Source organism: Melospiza georgiana, chromosome Z (assembly GCF_028018845.1).
Source record: "Melospiza georgiana isolate bMelGeo1 chromosome Z, bMelGeo1.pri, whole genome shotgun sequence".
Taxonomy (NCBI): Eukaryota; Metazoa; Chordata; class Aves; order Passeriformes; family Passerellidae; genus Melospiza; species Melospiza georgiana.
Window position 1 is genome coordinate 49517555 of NC_080465.1, and position 23538 is coordinate 49541092.

The 23538-nt window shown below is 38.0% G+C and overlaps 1 protein-coding gene across 1 annotated transcript in view; it reads left to right on the forward strand.

Annotated features, from left to right (window-relative positions):
- Window positions 1–424: 424 nt before the first annotated feature.
- Window positions 425–23538, forward strand: part of LOC131096240 (chondroitin sulfate proteoglycan 4-like) — a 28435-nt gene continuing 5321 nt past the window's right edge. Inside the window, exons 1-8 of the mRNA XM_058044558.1 lie at window positions 425–497; window positions 697–860; window positions 1450–5010; window positions 5859–6329; window positions 7118–7294; window positions 12876–13074; window positions 17046–17177; window positions 21304–21476. Of these exons, the coding sequence (XP_057900541.1) occupies window positions 425–497; window positions 697–860; window positions 1450–5010; window positions 5859–6329; window positions 7118–7294; window positions 12876–13074; window positions 17046–17177; window positions 21304–21476 (4950 nt within the window). The remainder of the gene's footprint in view (window positions 498–696; window positions 861–1449; window positions 5011–5858; window positions 6330–7117; window positions 7295–12875; window positions 13075–17045; window positions 17178–21303; window positions 21477–23538) is intronic.

Consider the following 23538-nt stretch of genomic DNA (forward strand, 5'->3'; position numbering starts at 1 on the left):
GCATTAAACTCTTCTTGATCAGGCCTAGCTGCGAGCCTAGCCCTCCTCCTAGCCTTCATAGCCAAAGCTCCCCTATACAGCCTACACCTGTGTCTGCCTAAAGCCCACACAGAAGCCCCCATTGCCGGCTCCATGCTGCTAGCAGCCCTTATGCCTGGAAGAGAGGAATGAAAACATCTGAAAATGTCACAGGTGGCAGGAGACTTGTGGGTCTTATCTGCAGAGATGGCATAGATTGTCTCTGATGGAGATGTAAGAGCATGTTGTAAATGGACATGTGTCCAAAGAGAAACTAGAGGAATACTTCATAGAGAAATTCTGTTGCAATTCCAAAATAGACTGGGTGTGACAAGCTCAGGAAAACACCTGACACAAACAAGCAAAAATTAAGGAGTATTTGAAAAAAATTAGTCAGTATAATTACATGGTTCTTACCATTCCAGTCATCACTCTTGGAGATAAGAAAACTGGCCTGTATTCATCCCTTGTCAATTCTGGTATGGCCATTGGCCTCTTATTAAACTGCTTGGACAGGTGAATTTGATATCTGAGATTTATTTTCATTTGTACGTGAATAAGTGTCTAGAAAATAATATAAATTGTTTACATATATATGGGTATGATTGAGAAAGACAGATTTTTTTGTGGGTGTGTGTGTGATTGAGTTTCCTATTTATTTTCCTTTATTTCTTTCAGTGTCGTTTTATGGTAGTAGCTTTGTGGAGCTGAACATGGCAGAGGCATCCCATCAGACATCCTTACAGTTGCAGTTTCGAACAAGCCAGCCACAGGGACTGCTTCTTCTTGCAGCTGGGAAGACCGATTATTGTTTAATGGAGCTGCGCTCAGGATATGTACAGGTATGCTTTGTAACTGTAGCTGAAAATTATGCGTAGCCTGTGCTTATCAGAGTTTTTCTTGAGGCTGTTATCTATAACAAGATATCTAAACAAGTTGCTGTTCTGAGAAATTGAAAAGTCACTTACTATAATTGATAATTTTATGGCTTTTATTTCTTACAGTTGTATATCTATAGCCTTTGAGATCTCTAGATCTTAAAAATAAGATCATTGTGTTCAAAGCATGAGGTTCAGCAGAGACAACATTTCAGATTTGATGATGTTAGCATTACAGAAAATGCTTGGATCTGAGTAATTGTATTTCTGCAAGGTAAGTTTTTGAAAGATCACTTTCAGTTGGGCTCTCAGGAGTTGTTGTTTCTAGCAGAATTGCAGTGGAGTCCATTGCTTCTTCTGCAGTTATTCAAACATCTGTGATGACAAGTAAACCTACACAGAATTTTATTGGGATTTTATTTTTCAAATCTATTTTGTAAATTATATGGTTAGTGTGAAAATATATGAAAATTGATATATTAACTATGTCTTAATGTATGATTGTGAAAAAGATAATTGTGGATTTTTATACTTAAAATTCTGTCTCTTGCAGTTGAGAATTAACTTTGGTGCGGGAGAACGAGTACTGCATTCTCAGCAAAGATCTCAGCTGAATGATTTGGCTTGGCACCTGGTTGAACTACATCATGAACATGATAATGTCACATTGGTAATTGATAAACATGATAGAACTAGTGTAAAAATGCCTGGAATTCTTTATGAATTAAACATTGATTATGGATTCTACATAGGTGGTCCTGGTAAACTTGATGTTCCCTACCTTGCTGGAGCACTACCCAGTTTCCGAGGATGTATTGATGGTGTGTCATTCAATCAGTTAGACATTCTGATGCCTCTGAGACCTTCTCCTGGCTTCAAAAACATCCATGAAGTTTCAGTGGGGTGCAGTGATGAATTCTTTGCAGGTGAAGAAGAACCTATTAGTTTCTTCAGTTCCAGGTCCTATATTTCTTTCCCATCATGGAATGTGGACAACGAGGGAATCTTCGAGTATGCTTTACAAACCTCAGCTGCACGTGGCTTGCTGCTTTACCAGCCTGGGCATGCAGGAGATTTCATTGCAATGGAAATGGAAGATGGTTTAATTAAAGCTTATGTTGGAAAACATGGAAGTAGAACCCACCTTTTTTCTTATAGGTCAGTCAATGATAGTCATTGGCACTACATCAAACTGAAATTTACTGCAGAATATTTGCAGCTAACATTGGATGAAGAAACTGTGAAAAAGTCATTACCTCCCCAGAGCAAGTTGCCCCTTCTGAAGGGATCCTTCTTTGTAGGTGGCGTAGATGACAGCAGACGATCAGAAGCAATGAAGTTAATCTCAGTATCTGGGAAGTACGTCAGAGGAGGATCCTTCAAAGGCTGCTTAAGGAACCTGAAAGCCAACTCAGAAAAGAAATCACTGAAGAATGTTCTAGTAACTAAGGACATTTCAGCTGGATGTGAACTGCCAAGTTCTTTTAAAGCAAATCTTTCTTTAGAGATGGCTGAAAAGAACCCTCCTGTGAAAGCAGCTCCTCTATTTGCCATTTCCCATGAAAGCTCGATTTCTCTGGGCAAGGAAGACAAAAGCCACCTTTTAGTTCTGAGTAACTTGATTGTGCTAGAGGGTGAACAAGCTTCACTTGAATCTAAGCATATGAAAATTAACTTAGACTTTCAGAAATTAGGAATTAATCAGTCACAAATTCTTTTTGATATAAAGAAACCACCCTCTCATGGACGCTTGAAACTGAATGTTGAACCATTGCAGGAGGTAAATACATTTACTATGCAGGATGTGTGGCAAGGGAAGATTCTGTATGTTCATGATGGCTCTGAGGACACTTCTGATTATTTTAATTTCTCCATTTCTGCCAGCAGTGAGGAGACTGTGCCTCCATATTTGCAAGGAAATGAGCAGCATATGTTTAGCATTACTGTTACTCCAGTAAATGATGCACCTGAGATCATACTTCCTGAGGGAAACTTGCTTCTTCTCTTAGAGAACTCAAAGAAACGTTTGACTAATGACCTGATAAAGGTTCTAGATGAAGATACCGATTCTGTGGGTCTCAGACTTTCAGTGCTTGGAAATCTGAATGCAGATGCAGGATTTTTAGAAAATTCAAGGCATCCTGGAAAAGCTATCACTACTTTTTCTAATGAGGATTTAGACAAAGGCACTGTTTTCTTTGTCCACACAGGTGTCAGGAACTCAAGGATAGTTCTCAGGGCAAGTGATGGTGAGAAGGTGAGCAACACTGTCGTGTTGCGTGTCATGGCAGTTCCTTTGGATTACAGAGTTGTCAACAACTCAGGAATAAATCTCCTCCAAGGTGTTACAGCTCTTATAGGACCTAGGCATCTGGCAGTTGAAACAAATGCTGTCCTCCAGGAACTGGAGATATGGTATGAGATCACAGAGCCACCTCTCTTTGGTCAGGTCCAAAGGCAGCGTTCAAGGGGGGTATGGAAGCAAGTCAGCTCTTTTTCTCAGCGCTCTCTTCAGCACAATCGGGTGAGATACTGTAGCACTTTTAAAGACATTCAGCTGGAAAACATTACTGACCAATTTAAATTCAAAGTTAGCGTAGGAAACAAAATCAGTGAAGAGCACACATTTCCAATCAGAGTGAAATGGTTAAGGTACAATCTATTGAAACATGCTCCTCTAGAAATTGAAAAACCAAAAAAGAAGTATTTCAATTCTGATAATCTGTTTGCTGTGATTGCAGACCTAGAAATACCTGAAGATGAGCTTCATTTCAAACTTCTGTCCCTACCAAAGAATGGACAGATACTGCTTAATGACCAGCCTTTGAAAGAAGGTTCAGTCTTTAGCCAAAAAGATATTACTGATCAAAAAGTGGCATATGAATTAATCAGCCAGTACCATGAAGGCTATGATTCATTTAGATTTCTCATTTCTACAATGTATCTGGATTCGAATTTCTATGACTTTGAAGTCTACATCAAATCAGATTTCAGAAACATTATTTTGACTAACAATGGCCTTAATGTTGTTGAAGGGGAAGGAGAATTAATAACAAGCACAAAACTATTTGTGCAAACACCAGATAATAAAGCTTTCCAATATGAAGTTATACAGTTTCCTAAGCATGGGAAATTAAAACTTACTAATTTTTCTGGTTCATTCGAGAATAATGACAATCTTACAACTTTCACTAATAAAGATATAACTGATAAGTGCCTTATGTATGTGCATGATGATTCTGAGACCATGTTTGATGAACTTCTTGTCAGAGCTTCCAGCAAAGAGTCAGGAAAGGGGGCAAACTTTGATCCAGAAGTAGAACCTTTGTCAGTAGAAGTGAGATTCTATATTTCCGTCCAGCTGAAGAATGATGAGAAGCCAGTTCGTGTAGTTGATAAGATATTTGATGTAGTGAGAAATGGGCAGCGATTATTAACTTTGGCAGATCTTTGCTATCGTGATCCTGATTCTGATTTTGATGATGGACAGTTGCTATATACTAGACGTGGTATTTCCAATGGGGACTTGGTGCTAACAAATGATACTTTGCATAGACTCTACCAATTCAAACAAGTGGACCTGGAACAAAAGCAAGTCCTGTTTATACACCATGGTGCAGATTTTGGGCGTTTTGTGCTTTTTGTGACAGATGGCAAGCACTATACTTCCTTGCTTCTGGAAGTTAATGCCACCGATCCTTATGTTAAGTTGGTAAATAATACAGGATTGTTGGTTCAAAAAGGGAAAGAAGAAACGGTTTCAACAGCTAACCTCAGTGCTACTACAAACCAAGACATAAGAAATGATCATGAGCTTACATACAAGATACTCTCTTTCCCAAAGTATGGAAGAATATATGTGAATAATGTGTTAAAGGATTCCTTTACTCAGCTTGATCTGATAAAGGGACGTGTGACCTACAGACATGATGACAGCAACAACCTTATTGACACCTTTAACTTTACAGTCCATGCTGGAGATGTCCATCTCAATGCTGGACTGCAGGTTCGCGTGTACTCAGAAGGTCATCAGCAGCCACCAAGGATTGTGAACATAAACAATCTCTTGGTTGAAGAAGGAAAACCAGTTAAAATCAGTAAAGGAAAACTGCAAGTAGGTTAACTGTGTTGTCCGTTCCTCCAATCTTGTAGTAAGTTTTCCTCAGTTTTTTTAGCCATTGGCAGTGTCTTTAGTTTGTGTCTTGTCTTCTTTAACTCCATTTGATTACCACTAATATGACTGCATTCTGGGTGCTTAGTTCAGGAGAAACTGGCACTAGCAAGCTTCCATTTTTAGGAAGGAAAATGGATCATGTTAAAGAAAATACAGGCCATAGTTTTTGACTCTCTTACATATTGGTGCATAAGAAAATGATCATTTGGAGATTCTGCATGTATGTTTTTGTTTTAGGTATGACAGTTATTTGTACTCCATGTAATTGGTCGTAATTGAGCTGATGGGAAATGCCAAGGAAGAAAGGGGTTTTTTTGATTTAATTTGGAGCTAGCCCAGTTAAAATTGTTTGAGAGTGACATCCAAAATTTAAAAAAAATAAGTCACAAGCCCGAGGCCACTTCTGTTTGATTAATTCTTCTCTGCCCAATTTTTGTGTAGCCTTCCAGGAGCCACCGCGAGAGGGCTCTGGCTGCATGTTGCAGAAATCCTGACTTCCTTGTTTCAGGCAGGGATCTGTAGATGTGAGGCCAGTAGTTAATTATGCAGTACATTCCTTTTAAAAACTTACAAAACATATTTGGGGTTGCAAAATGGCTCCCATGCAACCTTTATTTAATATGTGTCTGCTTAAAGCATTATATTGTTTTGGGAACTGTGTAACCCAACTAAAGACCAATTTAGTTAGGTAGACAATCCCTGAATTTAAAGTGAAAAATTCAGAAGAGAATTATAGAATTTCTCCCACTTCCATTTGAATAATTTTGGGATATGTTCTTGAATTAAAGGTTGTTCAGGAAAATAGTCCTCCATCTGAGATTGTGTTCACAGTAAGACAGCTTCCAGTGCATGGATACATTCAGAAGTTTTCCTTGGAAGAAAGTTATCTCAGTTCTGACCAAAGGCCTGCTTTGAGCTTCACACAGCAAGATGTCGACGAGGGCAGAGTTCAGTATGTGCAGACAGTTTCTGACTGTCTTTCTGACCATTTTTTTCTGGATGTCACCAATGGTATCAGAACAGTGAGTGGAATAGAGATCTCTGTGGACATCATCCCCAGAATGATTCCACTGGAAGTACAGAACCTTACAGTATTTGAAGGGGGCTCAAAAGCCCTGGTGGAAGACTATCTAAAAATTTCTAGTAGACACTTCGCAGGACTCAGCTGTGAATTCATTTTAACTGAGCAGCCAAAACATGGGTATGTTGAAAACTCTCGTGTCCCTGGAATAAAGTTAGCCACATTTACCAGACAACAGGTAATGTCTTTAGATCTTCTTAGACATAGTGTTGATTAATTATTTGCTTTGCTGAAAGCTGTGAGATTTTGTGAAAGGTAGTGAGACACAGGAGTTTGAGCTTTATTCTGGCCTTGAGTTAAAGACCTTTCTGTTTTTTCTGTCTGGTCATTTGGAGTGGGGAGGGAGGCTGCCTTGTTGTGATGAGCCAAATCACTTCCTTGATGGCACTATTGGCACAGACTAATGTACTGTAGTCACAGCAGACTGATGGGCCACTCACATTCAGGCAGAGTTGTAGATATTCTGGAAATGTGAGACTTTGGGTGCATTTTGAAAAGACCAGAGGAAGTGCTATGTAGAGTGAACAAGTAGAAAAGTGGGGAAAAAAGTAATTTTTTAGGTAATTTCTTTGCTCACAGATAACCACTATATGCACAATGTGCTAATTTTCAGTAATTTAGCTCCAAGAAGCAAGATGGTATCATAGGTCACCATCTACTACTAGCACTGTGTTCAGTTTATAGATTCCAGGAGACGTTGTTAAATATAGTGGGATTGGATTTCCATTTTTCCTTCAGGAGGAAGGAAAGAATACCAAGACTGGCAAGATATTCTAACTAGAGGAAGGGACAGATGAGCAGTAAAATTTACTGTTGTGAATGGAGCAAAGATAGAGGTACAATCATATTACATCATAAACAAAATGTTCATACAATAAATACAGAGAGCCACGACTAGGATGTTTTTCAATGTGACATTTATTTTCTTCTAGCCTCGTTAGTTTTTCAGCTTGTTATATTTTTCAGGTGGAACAAGAATTAATCTACTATGTTCATGATGACAGTGAAGAACTGATGGACAGTTTTACTGTGATAGTTAATAGCACGGAATTATGGAAACAGAGTTTACCCCGAACTGTGTTTGTGACTGTTACTGCAGTAAATGATGAGGCTCCTGTTGTAAAAGTAAACAGAATTCTTCAGGTATGTTTGTCAACCTTTTGAAGTGTTAAAATAATTCCATTAATTCTGATGACATTTAATGCAGCTTCATTAACAGACTTGTGTCTGGTAGGATAGTCAGTATAATAGGTAGTAGTCCTTGGGTTTAGAGAAATTAATGCTCATGAAAGGAGGCAATACATAGGTTATTTGTATTTAGGAAGATTTTAGACATGGAGAACTGTTTTGGCTGTTGTAAAGATTATCTTGATGGCTGAATGAGCATTCTTTTAATCTTAAAGTTATGTGAAGTCTCTTGGACTGATGTAGGGCATGTGAAGGTGGATGGCTTGCACCTGGATGTTTGTTATTTTTAGGTGTTGGGTATCACTTAAACAAAGCAGGAGTGGTTCCCTTTTAAAAAGTTGCAAATAATATAATGCAGTCTGTGGAAATCTAGGGTCATCAAAATATTAGTCCAATCACTGAAGCTATCACTTTACAATATCACAGTGTGATACTGTGAGCTAAGAAAAAACATGTTAACTTTTTTTAACTGCCTTCCCCCCAGAAAATCCTGAACAAAATTTTAGAGTTACCTTTATCTAAAGCTACCTTTAGCTCTTAATGACCATAGCTGACTTTTTAATCTACAGATCTTTGAAAAGTTACCTACCACTACAGAAGAGACTAGTGTCACTTCAGTTTCAACACATTTTTAGATTGATTAATTAATTTGTTCATGTATAGTATTTAAACCAGGATGTATTTGTATAGTATTTGTTTGTGTTATGATAGCAGTCAGTAATGAGAACCATTTTAGTAAGAACACTGTGCCCAAAAAGCTCCCCACATGTAAAGACTTTCAATCTGAGATCTGATGAGTAAAAGCAAATTAAGTGACTCCAAAAATCAGGATGAAATGAACATGGTCAGCTAAGTGGTCACAGTAAGCCAGCTGGAAGTCATCAACATGGAGAAGGTATTTAGGAATAGGCTTGAAAGAAGATAAGCAGGATATTTTGAAGCTGCAGTCATTCCCAGTGTTCTGTGTTGCAGTTTATAAAGGGGTGGTACCAAAACATGCATGTAGTTAATTGTGTATTGAAGAGGGAAAGTGTATTACTCTAAAGATGATGCTAACCTTGTGTTGTATATTTCACATCTTTTTATATGAGAAAATACATAATTTTTAAATTAGCAGTAGTGTAAGTATTGTACAGCTTCACAGTGAAAGGCAGATAATCTGCAGATGCCCACAACAGAAGATAGCCTGCCCTGTGCAGAGACTTCTGACAGAAGGGCAGACTGCATTGACACGTTTGGGTGGCACAGAGCAAAATCTTCCCAGGTTTAAGTAACCACAGTGGCACCCTACAGACATCAGCACAGCATGCAGCAATCTTTGTCTAGTCACGGAGAAAAGACCACCATGTTCAGCCAAGTTTTTTGGGGTCTCTGTTCTGGTGCATTGCTGGCAATAAAATGTTGGCATTGAGCTGCTGGAATTGCAGTCTGTTAAACAGATCTAAGGCTGTGTAGTGCGCTGCAATGCAGCTTATGGATTTTTCTAAAAATATCTGTGAATCTAGGCTTCCCAAGAGCCGGATTAACAAAGCTTCACCTACCCAGAGCTGGTCCTGTCTGCTGGGGAGGCAGTCTGTGTACTAGAACCAGGATGCTGCATTTGTGCCTGTGGTTCTGCTAATCATGCAAAAGCTATTGTTGAAAAATCAAATTTATATCTGTTGTGAGTGGCTACCATTATGTACACATATGGTGGATTCATGTGCAATCTAAAACAAATTTGGCAGTCAAGTTATCTCTTGGGAGGAATATGCTGAGATGAGTCTTCCTCAAATCAAACTTGCACAACCTCAGTGGATGGAAGAAAATGGGTTTTTCTTAGTCCTCCTAAATACTGAGATGAGATTGGCATTCCTGTGTAGGGTGATGGTGGCTGGCTCCGTGTTCAGCCAGAGTCTGTCCTCCTCAAGAACATTGCTAGTGTTAGATACTGAATGATAGACAATGTTGCTTTTAAAAACTCAGTAGCTCTTTTATCTATTTTGTAGAGTTGGAAATGTACAAAAGTATAAAATGACTGACTGCTACTGTGAAAACAGGAGTCTACTAGAACTGTTGGAGTTAACTGAAGTTTAGGACCTCAGAAAATTTGTAGATCAGAATATAAAGAGTCAGAAAGAAATGCTGAATGATTAAAAATACAGGCTAGGTTATGGCATCTGCTGCTGAGAAGTAGCTTATGTGATAAAGTACATGTCAAGAGATGAAGAGGCCAGTGATGTTGGTGTGGGCATGTGGAATTTAATTTACGCCTTTGGGCTTCTGTCCAAACCCAAGAAACTTTTGGGTGTGTGCACACATGCTGAATGAGTCTAACTCTAGCTTCCTCACTTCAGAGACAGCATAACATCCCTTCTTCAAACAGCCTTGTCTGTTGCTATCAATGTTATGAGCACCATGGGGGGGAGTTTCAGAGTGACAGACATCCAACCATTTTGGGAATTTTTCTCTGTTTTATTTCTAGGAAGCAGAAGTCGATGAGGGTTTAAAGTGTTTCGGTTTTTTGTGTTTTTTTTTTTTTTTTTTCCTGGCTCAGAATTTATGACATAACGTCTGAGATGCAGAAAATTTTACTGTCCTGAGAACTTCTGTAGTCCATTTAATTTAAATACTTTCCATTGCAACAAATTTGTGAGATGTATTTTTATTTATTAACTTAATTTATTGACAATTTAGGTATAGTTTCTTAAAATTTCCACAGGTTCTATGGACTTCTTTTTTTCTGAAATGGGAATGGGTAAAGGAAAAAGGATGTTTTGAAGAAAATCACTATTCTGGCCTTATGTGCTGCAATTATACGTGTTTAAATACATGGGTGTCAATGCTATGAAATGACTGTATTCTCCTGTTGCCACAAGAGGGCTATATTTTCCTAGAATTAGTTTTTTTTTTTTTTTAAAAGCACAAATTTAAACTGATTATTTTTGTTGTTTTCTCTAAATTGTTCTCTAAAATGTTAAAATGTGAATACAGACTGTCTGGTGGAATATGTGGCATGCAAGAGATGCTGATGAGCTGAATCCTGTAAGTAGAGCAGAATAAATTATTTTACATCAGCAAGGTCATGAACCTTTTTTTGGATTATGCCTGTGGAAAATATTAGGCACATGAAAAATCAGTGTCATGCTACATCATGGAGGTTCAGATACAGTTTTCCTGGTGCTCTTCAAGGAGATTTTGATCTCAGATATGAAAAATAATCTGCTTGTAACACTCTGCTGTGTTCTCAGTGTTTGCTTCCCTGTGGTTCCTTTCAGCTCTTAGATCTTTCATTCTTCAAGGATCATGTTGCAGGCCATGTATAGTACTTTAAAAAGAATTAAGTGGTAGTGTGCTGAGACAACAGAATTAAATATTGACATTATAGGAAAAATGGTTTTCTATAATTAGAAATTTTAATTCTTTTTTCCTTTAGTAAGGAAAATAACTTCGAAGTTAGTGAGTCATTTGTAATAACATGTTTCCATTATAATTTTATTTCTTTGTATATTCTATATGTGACCTTTTATTTTCTTCACAGAATAATTACGCAAGTACTACTGAGACAAATTAAAAGGTCTCAGTACAAAAACTGATGTGCTTATTTGGTGCCACTCACTAAGTCACCCTGTGCTGTTAGCTGTCATTCTGTGTCGTAAGTGTAATTCTTTATCAAAATTTAATATTTGTAATTACGTTACAGCAAAATACATATTTCAGGGAAGAAAATAGCTATTTGTTAGTTGAAAGGTATTTTTCATTATAAATTTACTTTTCAGACTTCTGATTAGGAAAAAAATCAAACTTCATTTTAGTATCTCTTTTTCCTTGGCATATATTTTGTGACACAATGTAGGATGAAATCTTTCCTCTGTTGAAGTGTGGTGGCAAAAATTTCAGTCTCTTAAAAGGTTTTCTTTCATGGTTCATGTTAAAAATGGAATTAATGCTTAGTGAATTGTGATTGATGATTTTTGGCTTTGGTATAGATAAAATGCTCTTTGTTAAGGATCATGTGTCCCCTTCAACCATTTGGTGGGATGTTACTACCAGATATTTATTCAGTGTACTTAGACCTAGAAAGACAGGGAGGAATGATGCAGTGTGTTTTGAAGCTCAAGCTGAGGTATTTAAAGGTTTAGGCTCTTAAGATTTTACGCTATGTCACAAATTGTGTATGAAAATAATTGATGTTGATGTAGTGAATATTTTAGAAATTTCACTTCATGTTGAGATAAATATGTATTGTTCTTTGTTAGCACTTCTGTCTGTATTTCCAGATATATACAGCAGAAATGAAGAACGAAATACGCCATTGCTCATCCTTTCCAAACAAGAAATTATCCAGTCAGATAGGAATGAAACCCAGAGGGGAAGTCCTTTCTACTTGAAATAAGGGACCTTAAAGATCATCTAACTCCCCCTGCTGTGGGCAGGAACACCTCCCACTAGACCAGGCTGCTTGAAGCCTTATCCAGCCTGGCTGTGAGCACTGCCAGAATTTGGGAATCCATAACCTCCTTGGGCAACCTGTTTCAGTATCTCACCACCCTCACAGTAAAGAATTTTATCCTAATACCTCACTGAATTTCCCCTCTTTCAGAGTGTACCCATTCCTTCTTGCCCTGTCACTCCAGTTCCTGTCAGAGAATCCCTCTCCAGCTTCCCTGTAGGCCCCCTCAGGTACTGGAAGGTGTCTCTGAGGTCCCCACACAATCCTCTCTTCCCCAGGCTGCACAGCCCCCATTTTCTCAGCCTGACTTCATAGAATGGATGCTCCAGTTCTTTTATTGATCTCGTGGCTCTCCTCTGAAATTAGACTTAGAATGTGCTCCAGCTTTAATTTTACCAGAAGTAAATAATGGTTTTTATACCATCTTTCTAAAAACTAGTTAACTATTTTTCTGCAATTGTAACCTGGTAAATGGTAAGCAGCTGTTGGAGACATTGGTTGTTTCATCTCCCCAAGTGCTGTGAGTGTCTCTGGGCTTTTTAGTGCACTAAAAAAGAGCCTCTGGTGCATTTTGCTAGAAGAAAATAGTGCAGCTACAAGAACTGTTCCATTTGTATTAGTTTATGCTGTCCCCAGGCTGTTTTTCTTTCATCTTTTCTGCTGGTGAAAGTAGAACATATTCAGTGTCTTACCAGCTGTGAAATACATGACACTAAAATTCATGTGTATGTGTTGGAAAGCAGTTCCTTTACTCAGTTATCATAATACAATTTTTGTTATGTTTCTGAGAATTTAGAGCACTTGCATTCCAACTCTCTGAAACTCTTAACTAATGTAGGGTGTGTTTGCTTGTATTATTTCAAGGTCTTGTATTTTGCAGACTATTTGCCAGGATGAGCTATGCCAGTCTGTGATTAGAGATTTGGATGGACAGTTAGGAAACCTGTTGTAGCTCTGAGTGTTGCACAGCACAAATCTTTATTCTTTCTTTTTTCTTGGAGTCACGTGTCATCCATCCCTGTCCCTCATCTCCTGTTGTTCCAATTTTCTTTTGTATACATTTTCTTGCTTTATTTATTTTTAAAATTATTTTTGCTTTTCTAGGTCTGGGTGGGTTCAGTCACAGAAATAACTGTTGATGACCTCTGTGCAGAAGACAAGGACTCCTCACCATCAGAACTGGTGTATTCTATTACTCCACCTAGCAATGGACACTTGGCTCTGAAGTCTTCTCCAAACAAGAGCATCCTAGCTTTTACCCAGACTCACATAATTAAAGGGCAGCTGGTATTTGTACACAATGGTATGTGATTTCAAAAATACCACATCTGATACCACAATATACCATTCAGTATATTTGTGTTTATAATCCATTAAAGATCCCATTGTAACGTCACAAAGATTTTGGAACACTGGTTATGTGAAGTATTTATACACTGGTTATACATTATCTCTAAAACTAAACAAGATGTCTGATGTCTATTTAAATGTGTTCTCACTGAGAAACCTTGATGTTCTTGTGGTTCATTAGATAGCATCCTTCTTTCTGAAAACAGTTTTGCAGCAGGGGAACATTTCCATGCACCTTTCAGAGACAGGAAATCCGTTTTTTTGATTACTGTGATCGAAAATTTCCTGAAGCCTTTCTGTCTTGCAACAGTGCAGAGCTGTTCATGGACCAACAGTCTCACAGATACCTGGCATAGTGCAGTGATGGATGATGAAGTTATGGTTCATCTGTGTGATGTCAGTGTCTCTTTCAGGTTCTGAAAGAATTAAGCTTTAAACATTGACTCTTTCTCTTGTTGTCCAGAGCTAGAGATCAGGGATTTATTTTCATTTGGGAGAATGTGTGGGGGATAAAAGAAGTTGGGGCAGCTTCATGCATCCTTCAGTGGCAGTAATGGGAAGCCACAGGAAAGTGGGGTTCCAGCCAGAAGAGGCAGGGCTTTCACAGGGTGATAGCTACCTATTTTCTGCTCCAGCTGTATTACTACTTCCCTGAGTTGAAAGAAGAAAGGAGTTGCTACAGAAGGAATAAGTCATTGTTTTGGAATGGAGGTAGAAGAGATACACTGCTCTCCTGCCGGCCCTGAGGCAGGCTGTGCTCCCTTGGGTGCAGAAGTCACTCCAGATTTGTGCTGTGTCTTCATGAGGCTGAAGTACTGTGCCTTATGATGCACTGTCTGGCAAGGTGCGTATATATTGCTGAAATTGCTTTACAATCAGTTGCTGGTGAGCTGTAAGTATCCTGCTCAAATAATTTGGTCAGGAAGTAAAAGGTCAAGAGCATGATAAAAGTGAGCCAAGCTATTTAAATTGTTCCAAGGGAGACTTGGACATGTAAGAAGCCCTATGATTGTAGGACAGTGGTAAGTGTGGGAAAAGTAATCTGCTCTGTGTTCCAGAAAGGGCAAATGCACATATGTAGTCCTAGAGAGTGAATCTTGATTAATAAAAGTGAAAAGAACAGAAAATTTCATTTTCCAATCACTGGGAGTAATTTTTCCAATGAGTGTAGAGTAAATTTGTAACATAAAATTACCTGGGTTGTGTGTCAGGTCTTGCAGCTGCTCTGGCTTTGCTGTCTGCTCAACCTTATGGCCTCCAGTGCTTCACGAAGTACTCTGATCATTTTGCTTCTTTGCGTTTCTTGGTCAGTGGTTTTCCTCTCTCCTTCATATTGACCTGTTGCTGGAAATGTAGTTGTTACTCCCATCTTATTGCCTCTAGCCTTACCTGGGGCCTTTCTTTATACCTGGGGCCTTTCCTTATGTTGTTGCTGTCATTCAACTTTTTATCCCTTTTCTCTATGTTTCCTCTGTTCCTTCTTAGGTGTGTGCTGGCTACTTTGTCTCCTTTGGGAAGTACCTCCATCTACTCTTCCTACTCATTTCAACCCTTTCCAAAAGCACAGGTTCTTCTTGGCTGAGGCAGCTCTTCCATCCTCCAGCTACTCCTCATGGCAGTATACAGTTTTTAAACCTGTACGTGGCCGTGACTCTTCATTCTCAATGTGTTTTTTACTGCCAATGAAAGTACTTTGCTTTTATGCCCCTAAATTAGACCTCTCAATTTTCCCTTCACATTGCTCAGCCTTATGAGTTACATTTTGCTGCTTATTCTGTGGTGTGAGTTGCAAATCTTCCTCTTTTTCTCATGTTTTCCCTTGGATTTTTGTTTCTTTCCTCCATAATCTCTGATTGTTCTATCACCAGTGTAAATGCAAAACTAGAACACACTTTTCCTTTTCTGTACCCCTCTTTCAGCGTAAGAATTCCTTCTCTTTTTCACTCTTGTTTCACTCTAGGGTTCTCCTCTCTCACTTTTGCAGTATGGGCCCTGCCCTTAAACCCTCACAGTATTTTTCTTAGGGGCAGTAATAAATTGAACTCTTGTTGCTGATGAAGTCTTTGTGCTTGTCAGTGCAGCTTTTACAAACCCTCTTTCTGGTGTCCTTTTAATCACATCTGATCAGACTCATTTTAAAAAATCAATTGTGATAAAATGATAAATACTCCAGCCAACCAGAACTTCAAGATGCAGTTCTGTTCCTGACTGCTGATGACAAAATGTCTGTGTCAATCAAGCAGTTGACCTGCCTTAGCCAAAAAAGCAAGAGAGGCTGCATAAGCAGGTTCATTTGGGGTTATTTTTCAACTTAGTACAAATAGTAGACTACTCAGATGCTTTTTTGAATCAGCAACTGGTTCTTTTTTGTTAGAATATATAATAAAATAAAAACTTTTAAAATAAAAGCAATATGATCAGATCTTCCATAGCTCCTTCAGCTGCCTGGCTAATATAAGAGCATTTCCTAGATCTATTTTTAACTGTAATCTCAGAACACACATTTGATTCTTCTGATACATTAATTTTCTAGTTAGGCAAAGTATGATGATCATTACATGAAAGTATGTGGTACTCTCTGGCTTTTAGTATCTGTATTCTTGTAGCAATATCTTATGGCTAAATTGGGCAAAGCAAATACAAGAGTGTGGTAATTCTTTGCAGCAGTTAATGTTTCTCTTTTTTTTTGGTCTTTTTACCTAATTGAATAACATGGAGAACCTCTGCTTAAAAGAAGCCTGTCAGTTCTGAGATATGTATTTTTACAGGAATCCACTCAGACTCTTGGAGGTATTTTGCTATTGCTTGTGCCAAAGTACATACAGGTCCTAAGATTAAAGGGAAAAATGTGCGTTTATTATGAGTACACATAACCTCTGAAATAGTTTAAGCTGTGACAACATACCTTCTTCAGCGAAGCTGAAGTCCAGCGAAGAGGCTAAGGAAACAACCCAAGAGTTTATTCAGACCTTTAAATATAAAACAAAATGAAAGAACATTCAAGTTACCTTTCTCCCTAAATTCCTTCTTTGCCAAAACGTGATTGCCTAGGTGCTTTGGACCCTCCTAAGACATAAATGGAGTTGAAAATTTTGGAGTCATTTTCTCCCCAAGTTTAAGATTTCAGCTCCACCATGTCAGTGAAGAAAGAGAAGGGGGCACTCTTGCTGATTTTCATCTTAGGGGTGTCTGGCTTTCACTGAAAACAACAGCCAGTAGTTCTCCCTGGGGAATGCGTTAATTGCGTTATCAATTTATTTAATTCTAATTAAGATACAAAGGCTCTGATAAAAAGTTGCTTTCAGGATGATCTTGGATATATTGCTAAGGAAACTTCTCTGTCTGCTTATCTGGAAGTCACTTTGACTGTCACACTGATACCCCCAAGACTTTGATTGTTGAGATGGAATCCCTTTCTCATTGGTGGCTCCAGTCAACCTTGCTTGACTGTCTACATAGCCAACACTCACACAGTCAAACAAGGTTTCCTCACTGACTTCACTTCAGGTTTCCCTTAGCAGAATCTCAGGTGCCTCTATCCTTAATTTAATTATTGTGCAACTACAGAGTAACGGCTCTGGCTGGGAGCCCATGACAGGGGACCCTGACCAAAAGGCTTTGCAGTCTAAGCCACGAAAGTCTGAAGTCCTCAGCTCCTGCCATGTTTCTGAGTGTTGGTCCCCTGGCAGCAGGTCCCAGTGCCCTTTGTTATGCAAAGGCTCAGCAGTTCAGGGCTGCTTGCCTTGGGCTCCTGCCACCCAGAACTCAACCTGCGCAGCTCCACTGCAGCTGCACCCAGAGCTACCTGCCCTGAATGTGTTCCTTAACAATATTTCATGGTAGCCAGGAGTGAAAGGTGTCCAGTGTATGTTTTTTGTGTGACAGAGTAATATAAGAATAAATTTATGGTTTTGATTTCCACAGGAGCAATGTCTGGAGGCTTCAACTTTCAGGTGACAGATGGTTTGAACTTTGCATCCCGACAGATTTTTAGCATCACAGCTCAGATGCTGATCATTAGCCTTGAAGTGAACAAAGGGCTCAGAGTCTTTCCAGGTAGGTTTTTTGAGATGATCATTATTTTGTCCACTTGAAAATATTGCCTAATAGAGAGTTAGTTATTTGTCAGATAATTAACTGACTAAACTATGGAAAACTAGCTGGGAATATTTATGTGTGTTTTTTAAGAAAGGGTTAATGTTTTCTCAAACAGCATACTGCTTTTTTGCTTTGCAGTCTTTAACCTTTTGACATGTGCATGCTTGGAGTCATAGAAACTGGCAGTGAAATGTTCAACTACAATGTGATAATAACACTGTCTGCCTAAGCTCTGGAGATTTCCTATTTAGGTTTGTGTAAAATCTCTGTAGTCCATTCAGATATTTAGAGATTTAGGAGGTTGTGATAGTGCCTTGTAAAAGCAATAGAGGAATGAGATTGTGGCCATGAGATTCTGAATACCACGTGTAAATTTTCCAGATTGCTAGTTCACTTTTCTTTTGTTTAAAATGAATTATGGACAGCAGCACAGATTCACTGAGGAATCAGAAGGCTGGAAAACTTTGATTCATATTTGTGCATTTGTAGCTAGTTGATTCAGCAGCTGAGTATTTTTTAATGAAATTATACCATTGAAGGAGTTGATGTGCTAAGAGGTTTCATCAGAGCCATTTATTCCTTTGCATTGGCAAGAGTAATCCCTCATTGAGTTAGGAATCTAACATTTATTGCAGGATTAAAGGAGAAATAAAGATTAGTTTTCTCTCAGTAGCATCTTGCATCACACTTTTGTTTGTGATGCCTTCTTTTTTGTTTCTCTGAATGTGATCTGTAGAATCAGAGAGATACTAAGAATTGGCAGAGTTCCAGAGGTTGTAGTCTGTACCTTGATTTATTAATTGGATATCGAAGAGGAGCACTTTATCTTCTTACACTTCCTGAATATAAGGTGCATAAACAAAGGTTTGCAGCAAAAGCCACTTAAACACAGGCAACAAAAAATGAGATTGTAGCAGCATGATCTTCTAATTCAGTCAATATAAATGGGATTCACATAAATCCACTTACAAAGCTTATTAACCTGCAATTTTGGTGTGTACTGTTGCCTTGGGCCCAGGGATTTACTGGAATTCTATCTTAAGCCAATGATAATTGTAAGAAAAGTATGCCTAATACTTCCATAGAAGGCAAAGTCTCTAGGCTGTCAATCAGTTCTTCTCTTTACAAAATACAGTATTTCTTTCAGCACTGCAAACTGTATTTGTCCAAGATTGCAGTTTTTTCCTTGCATTCTCACTTACTTTGGGTTAGCAAAATTCTTTTTAGATGTTATAAAGTGTTACTAGATTTTTCACATGTTCTTTTTATGGTATTTTTTAGAGACATTCTGGAGCTGTATGGCTTTCAGCTGTACTTTGCCATCATGAAATGACTATTACAAAAACTAGGGTGCCAAATGGTTACTATATATAAAAACAACAGCCAGTGTCCTGTTAAATTTTATAGCCCTACTAAGAAGGGATCATTTTGAGCCAGCTTGAGAAATCTTCTCTCTGGGGTAGTAAAATTTGAATTTATTTTGAAGAATTTACCATGTCTTTGTGACGGCGTGTAAACTATTCTCTAAAGCATATTGTTTTGCAATTTTATAAGAGCATGAACTGCTTTTTTTTTTGTACCAGATCTGTTTATATAATTCATAGATTTTTTTCTGTTTTAACAGAAGCTTGTTTTATTCAGCATAGTCAGAAAACTGACTGCTAGATATATTAGCTTTTTCTACTGTATGCTAGATATGTACAATGGAAGGGTTTTCTTCTTCAGGAAGGCAATTGCTCAAAAAAGAAATGAGCTGAGTTTCTCTGAGGAGAGTTAAGCCTGACTTGTAGTTAATTGGAAGCAGAGCTGTCAAATCAGTCTTGATGAGATGATGAGATGATTTATAACTCTTCGGCAGTGGTAGGGAGAATGCTCATGCCAAAGGATTTTCCAAATCTTAAATGTAGGCAGTAAAAATGTGTAACAAAATTACGAGGCACCAACATTACGCTGTTGCACTCTACTTGAATTGATTAGCTTGGCCTTATTCAGCGTCACCCGTTCTTGTTGTGTGTCTTCCTCCTCTGTCTGTTCCTGTCCCCTGTGTTTGGGTGGGGTTTTTGTGATCTCTCCTTCTGTGATTGGGAACACACAGGCACTGTTCTCACTTCATTTTCTTTCACCCAGTCTGCTGGCTGGCAAATAACCTTTCTCTCCCTGTTGAGGTGTCTGACCTGAGAACTACTGTGAGTGCCAGGGAAGTTCTCAACTCTCAAGTGAGAAGTGGATGAAGGAGAAGATTAAGTTTGGGGAGGATGCTAATTTAAAGAAGGGCATGATAGACTATGTTGTCTGTGTCTCTAGACTGTATTTCAGCCTGTGGAGTTCAGTGAGAGAGGTCAGGTCTGCTAGGAATTGAGGGAGTTTTGTGACAGATGCCCTTGCTCCCCATCGCCATGCTCTGTGATGGCAGTGGTGTGGTACCCTGGTATGGTCAAGAAAAATTGCAGCAGATGACAGATGGTTTGAACTTTGCACTCTGACAGATTTTTAGCATCACAGCTCAGATGCTGGTCATCATCACTATGCTGTGACCATGTTTTAGAGTTAGTCTGTTAAGGCAATAAGGCCTGATTTGCATAACTAGCAGGTTATGCAAATAACTGTGTTTGCAGGTTTATGTGGTCTGATTAACTGTTGTGCTAAGTTGTACATTCTTGGCCACATCTGCTGTATGCAAAAGGTCATGGTTCCCTCCCTTCCTATCACAGGGAAAAAAAGGAAAAGAAGGGAGAGGTAGAGGAGGGAGACTTCTTGAATTAAATATTGTCTGGGAGAATTTTTCTCAACCAGAGAGACTCCTTCACTTTTCAAAACAGTGGGCACACAGAATGGGAAGGAAAAAATGGGAAAACAGGAAGAGACAGAAGATCTTATAATAGCTCAGTTTCAAAGCAGTTGTTATTTGAACCGGAGCACAAGCAGATGTGAACAGTCAGGCTCCTGGTATTAATAATGGCTTTAAAAGCATCCCTATTCTTCACTGTCCTTGCAATGTTTTTTCCTTCTGAATATTATGGCATATATATGTATATAATACATGTTTGTGTTATTCTTGTAAGAGATAGATTGATAATTCAGATTTCAAGTATATTTAATACCATATAGTCTTTGAAATTATGTATTGAAACCTATAAACCTTGTTGCTCAAGGAGAAGATAAAATGTGAAAATGGAGGCAGAAGTGGGGATACAGGGGGAATAGGACGATGGGAATCTTGCTCCTCTAAAATGATCATTGAGCTTAAATTTTAGTTTGCCGACTGTGTACCTTGAAACTGCATTAAAAAGAAGCCAATTTTTTTTTTTCTTTTAGGAAATTACTAGCTAGGAAATTATTGCCCCAGCTGTGTCAAAAATTGTCTTGCTTTTACTAATTCCAGAAAGCTCTTTATAATCTTTAGGACAGAAGGTAGTAACCTTAGTAAGGTTAGCGTCGTGCTATGTATTAAAAGAATTTTGTTACCACTCAGTTTCCATCTATCTTAATAAACAATGCATTATTTCAGTTCAGGCTGTTACTTCTGTTACATGGTGTTCTTCCTAGTTTGTTTAATTCAGTACTTATGTTTTAATTTTATTAATGAAAATCCTATTTCATATTGATAAAGTGTACTTTTGTTAATAATTGATTTTGGCTTATGTGTTCATTAGAAACTTTGTCGTTTTGAGTCTTCTCTGAGTCAAATCACCTATGTCTTCTGTGGCAACTGGGAATACCAAAAACATTGGAGTTTGAATTTGGTTCTAGACATGTGATATAGAAGCAGAACTTCTTATATGTGCTCTGATCTATACTTCAGGTAGTTTTTGCAGAAGCCAGTATTTAGCGATTACATGTGCTGAAGAAAACTGTATTTTTAAAATGTGGGTACATCCTACTGTGATAGGCTTTTTAATTAAAAAGCTGTTGAAGAGTTGTAACCAGAAGGTATCTAGAAAAAGAGTAACCCTGCTGATCTTACAAAATGCTATTAAAATGGTACGTAGAATACCTGGGTGAGAGTGTGAGTTGTGCATGCAAAACTTAGACTTTTGGAAGAAAATCTGTTGTAAATCTTGTTCCTATACTTCACATTTTTTAGGTTCCAGGAAACCTATTTCACAGCATGATCTGAAAGCTGTAACCAATGATGTGACCAGTGCAGGAAACAGAACTATAACTTTTGTGATTGTAACTTCCCCAAAACTTGGAAGGCTGATCAGAGTAGATTCTGATGATACCACTCAGGAAATCTTCAGTTTTACACAGTCTATGGTAAGCATTTAATTTATAACAGCTAGTTGAGGAGTAGATTATTACTACAGAGAGCATCTCAGTTGCTCATTCTTTGTGTGATCCATTTATATCTGTTAAGTAACCAGGCATATGTGACCCATCAGTGCAATCACCAAGATTTGCTATGTCATTAAATATCTGGTGTCTAGTAATGAACACAAGAGGAACCTTTGTTCCCTTCTGCTTGGATACTAGCAGGGTCTTGGCAATTCCCACTGTTTTGCTTGTAAGACTATTTGTCAAGAAGAGCTGTTCTGGTGCCATTAACCAGCAGTCAGAGGTTGGAAGCTTTTAGTTTTTGGCAGAAGAAGCAGCCTTTTTCTCTATGAAAAGTCCAAGTATCAGATCTGTTTCAGCTGTACAAAGTCCTCATGGCTGTCCCCAAGATGACTTTTATTGACTGTATTGGCTGTGGTACTAAATGTGTGAAGTATCTTAACTGTGATACAGGCTCTCTTACTGAATTACTAAAACGTGGCAGCTTATGTAACTCGATGGAAAAATTCTTCTGCAAAAGGAATTACTTGTCTGTGTGCAGAATTCGAATATAACTATCTTTAGCATACATCAAGCTATTCTCAGAAAATTAAAGGGAGTGAGATAAAAGAGGGTCAATTTTCTGACTTTGCTCATGGAAAAACGTATTTTTGCAGATTTAAAATGCTATTTGATTGAGTATATGAAGGAATAAGAAAATCTATTGGTCAGAATTTGAACTTGGGCAGTAAAACCTGGAAAAAGGACAACATTTTTATTTGTTGTCATCAGGCTTTGAAACAACCTGACCAAGGATGGTTGTAGAATGGGTCTCCACCTGGACTTTATAAATCAAGATGAACACAGAATGGTTTTCGTGAAAAACATGTTGTAATCCCGTTATGCCATTGGTCTTGTTTCAGAAGTTGCTGAGTTTTGTCTTGTTTGATGAAAGCAATGAACTGTATAATGACACTTTACCCTTCTGATCCCAAAATATGTGATTTTTTTGAGTATTAAATGAAACAATTAAGCATGTTAGACATAAAATATTTCAGCTAAGGTTTTGAAGTGTCACTCCTTTTGCCTGTGGATGTGACCATTATGTGTGTTTATTGGACAGTACCATGTCAGAACATATCACTTATTCACTGTAGCTTTCATGTCACTTATTCTCTGTAGCTTTAGTTTTTAGTAATGTATAGCTAACTTTCCTTTTAACTTTGTAATCTGTGAAAGGTTTTGGACTGAAATAATATGTATGCTTTTCTTGTCTGTTGGAGATATTTCTATTGGCCATTTTAATTTCAAAAAAGTGGAGCTGAATGACTTCTTGCAGGTGGAATTCAAATATCCAAACAAGATTGCTGTTTATTCTGGTAGAAGGTGAGATGTAAGAGAGAGAAAGGGATCCTAAATAAGCTTTCAGTTCACTGTGTTGTGATCACAGGGAGTTAAATATGAGTGAAGAAAATGGCATTTATGTTACAAACATGTAATGGAGACTAAAGCATTTAGTTTCTGTTTGGTAATAAGCTTGAAAAACTGATTTGAATTGAAAAACATTTTGCATTAGTGTAGGTCTGTGGGTATTCATTGACTTAATTCTGTGTTGAGGAACTTGAAATTTCACTTTGGAAAAGTAGTTACTCCTTTTGCTGGGGTGCTGAACTCTTCTGTATTCGCTGTGGTTTATTGCTTTATTGCCAAAGGGGAAAAAAAATCAGCAAAAAGAAACAGAAATTACTATTGCATTCCAAGGCATTTTTCTTGAACAGATGTTGTTCAGCTAATATAAAAAAAATTTTTGCACATTAAACACTCTTGAGTAACTCAGGAGTTTTTCAACATAATGTTTGAGTTTTGTTTTTCTCTGCAGTACTTTCTGTGGTATCTTAGAAGTATTTTCATCTCACAACAAACCACAGCTTCTTCATTATACAGAGTCGTTGCAGAGGTAAACACAGAAATCCTCACCAATTGCATTCAGTTCTTAGACAGACATTAGAATGGATTTGCAGTCAAAAAACTGCAAAACAACCAGCCAATTAAGATGGATAATAAA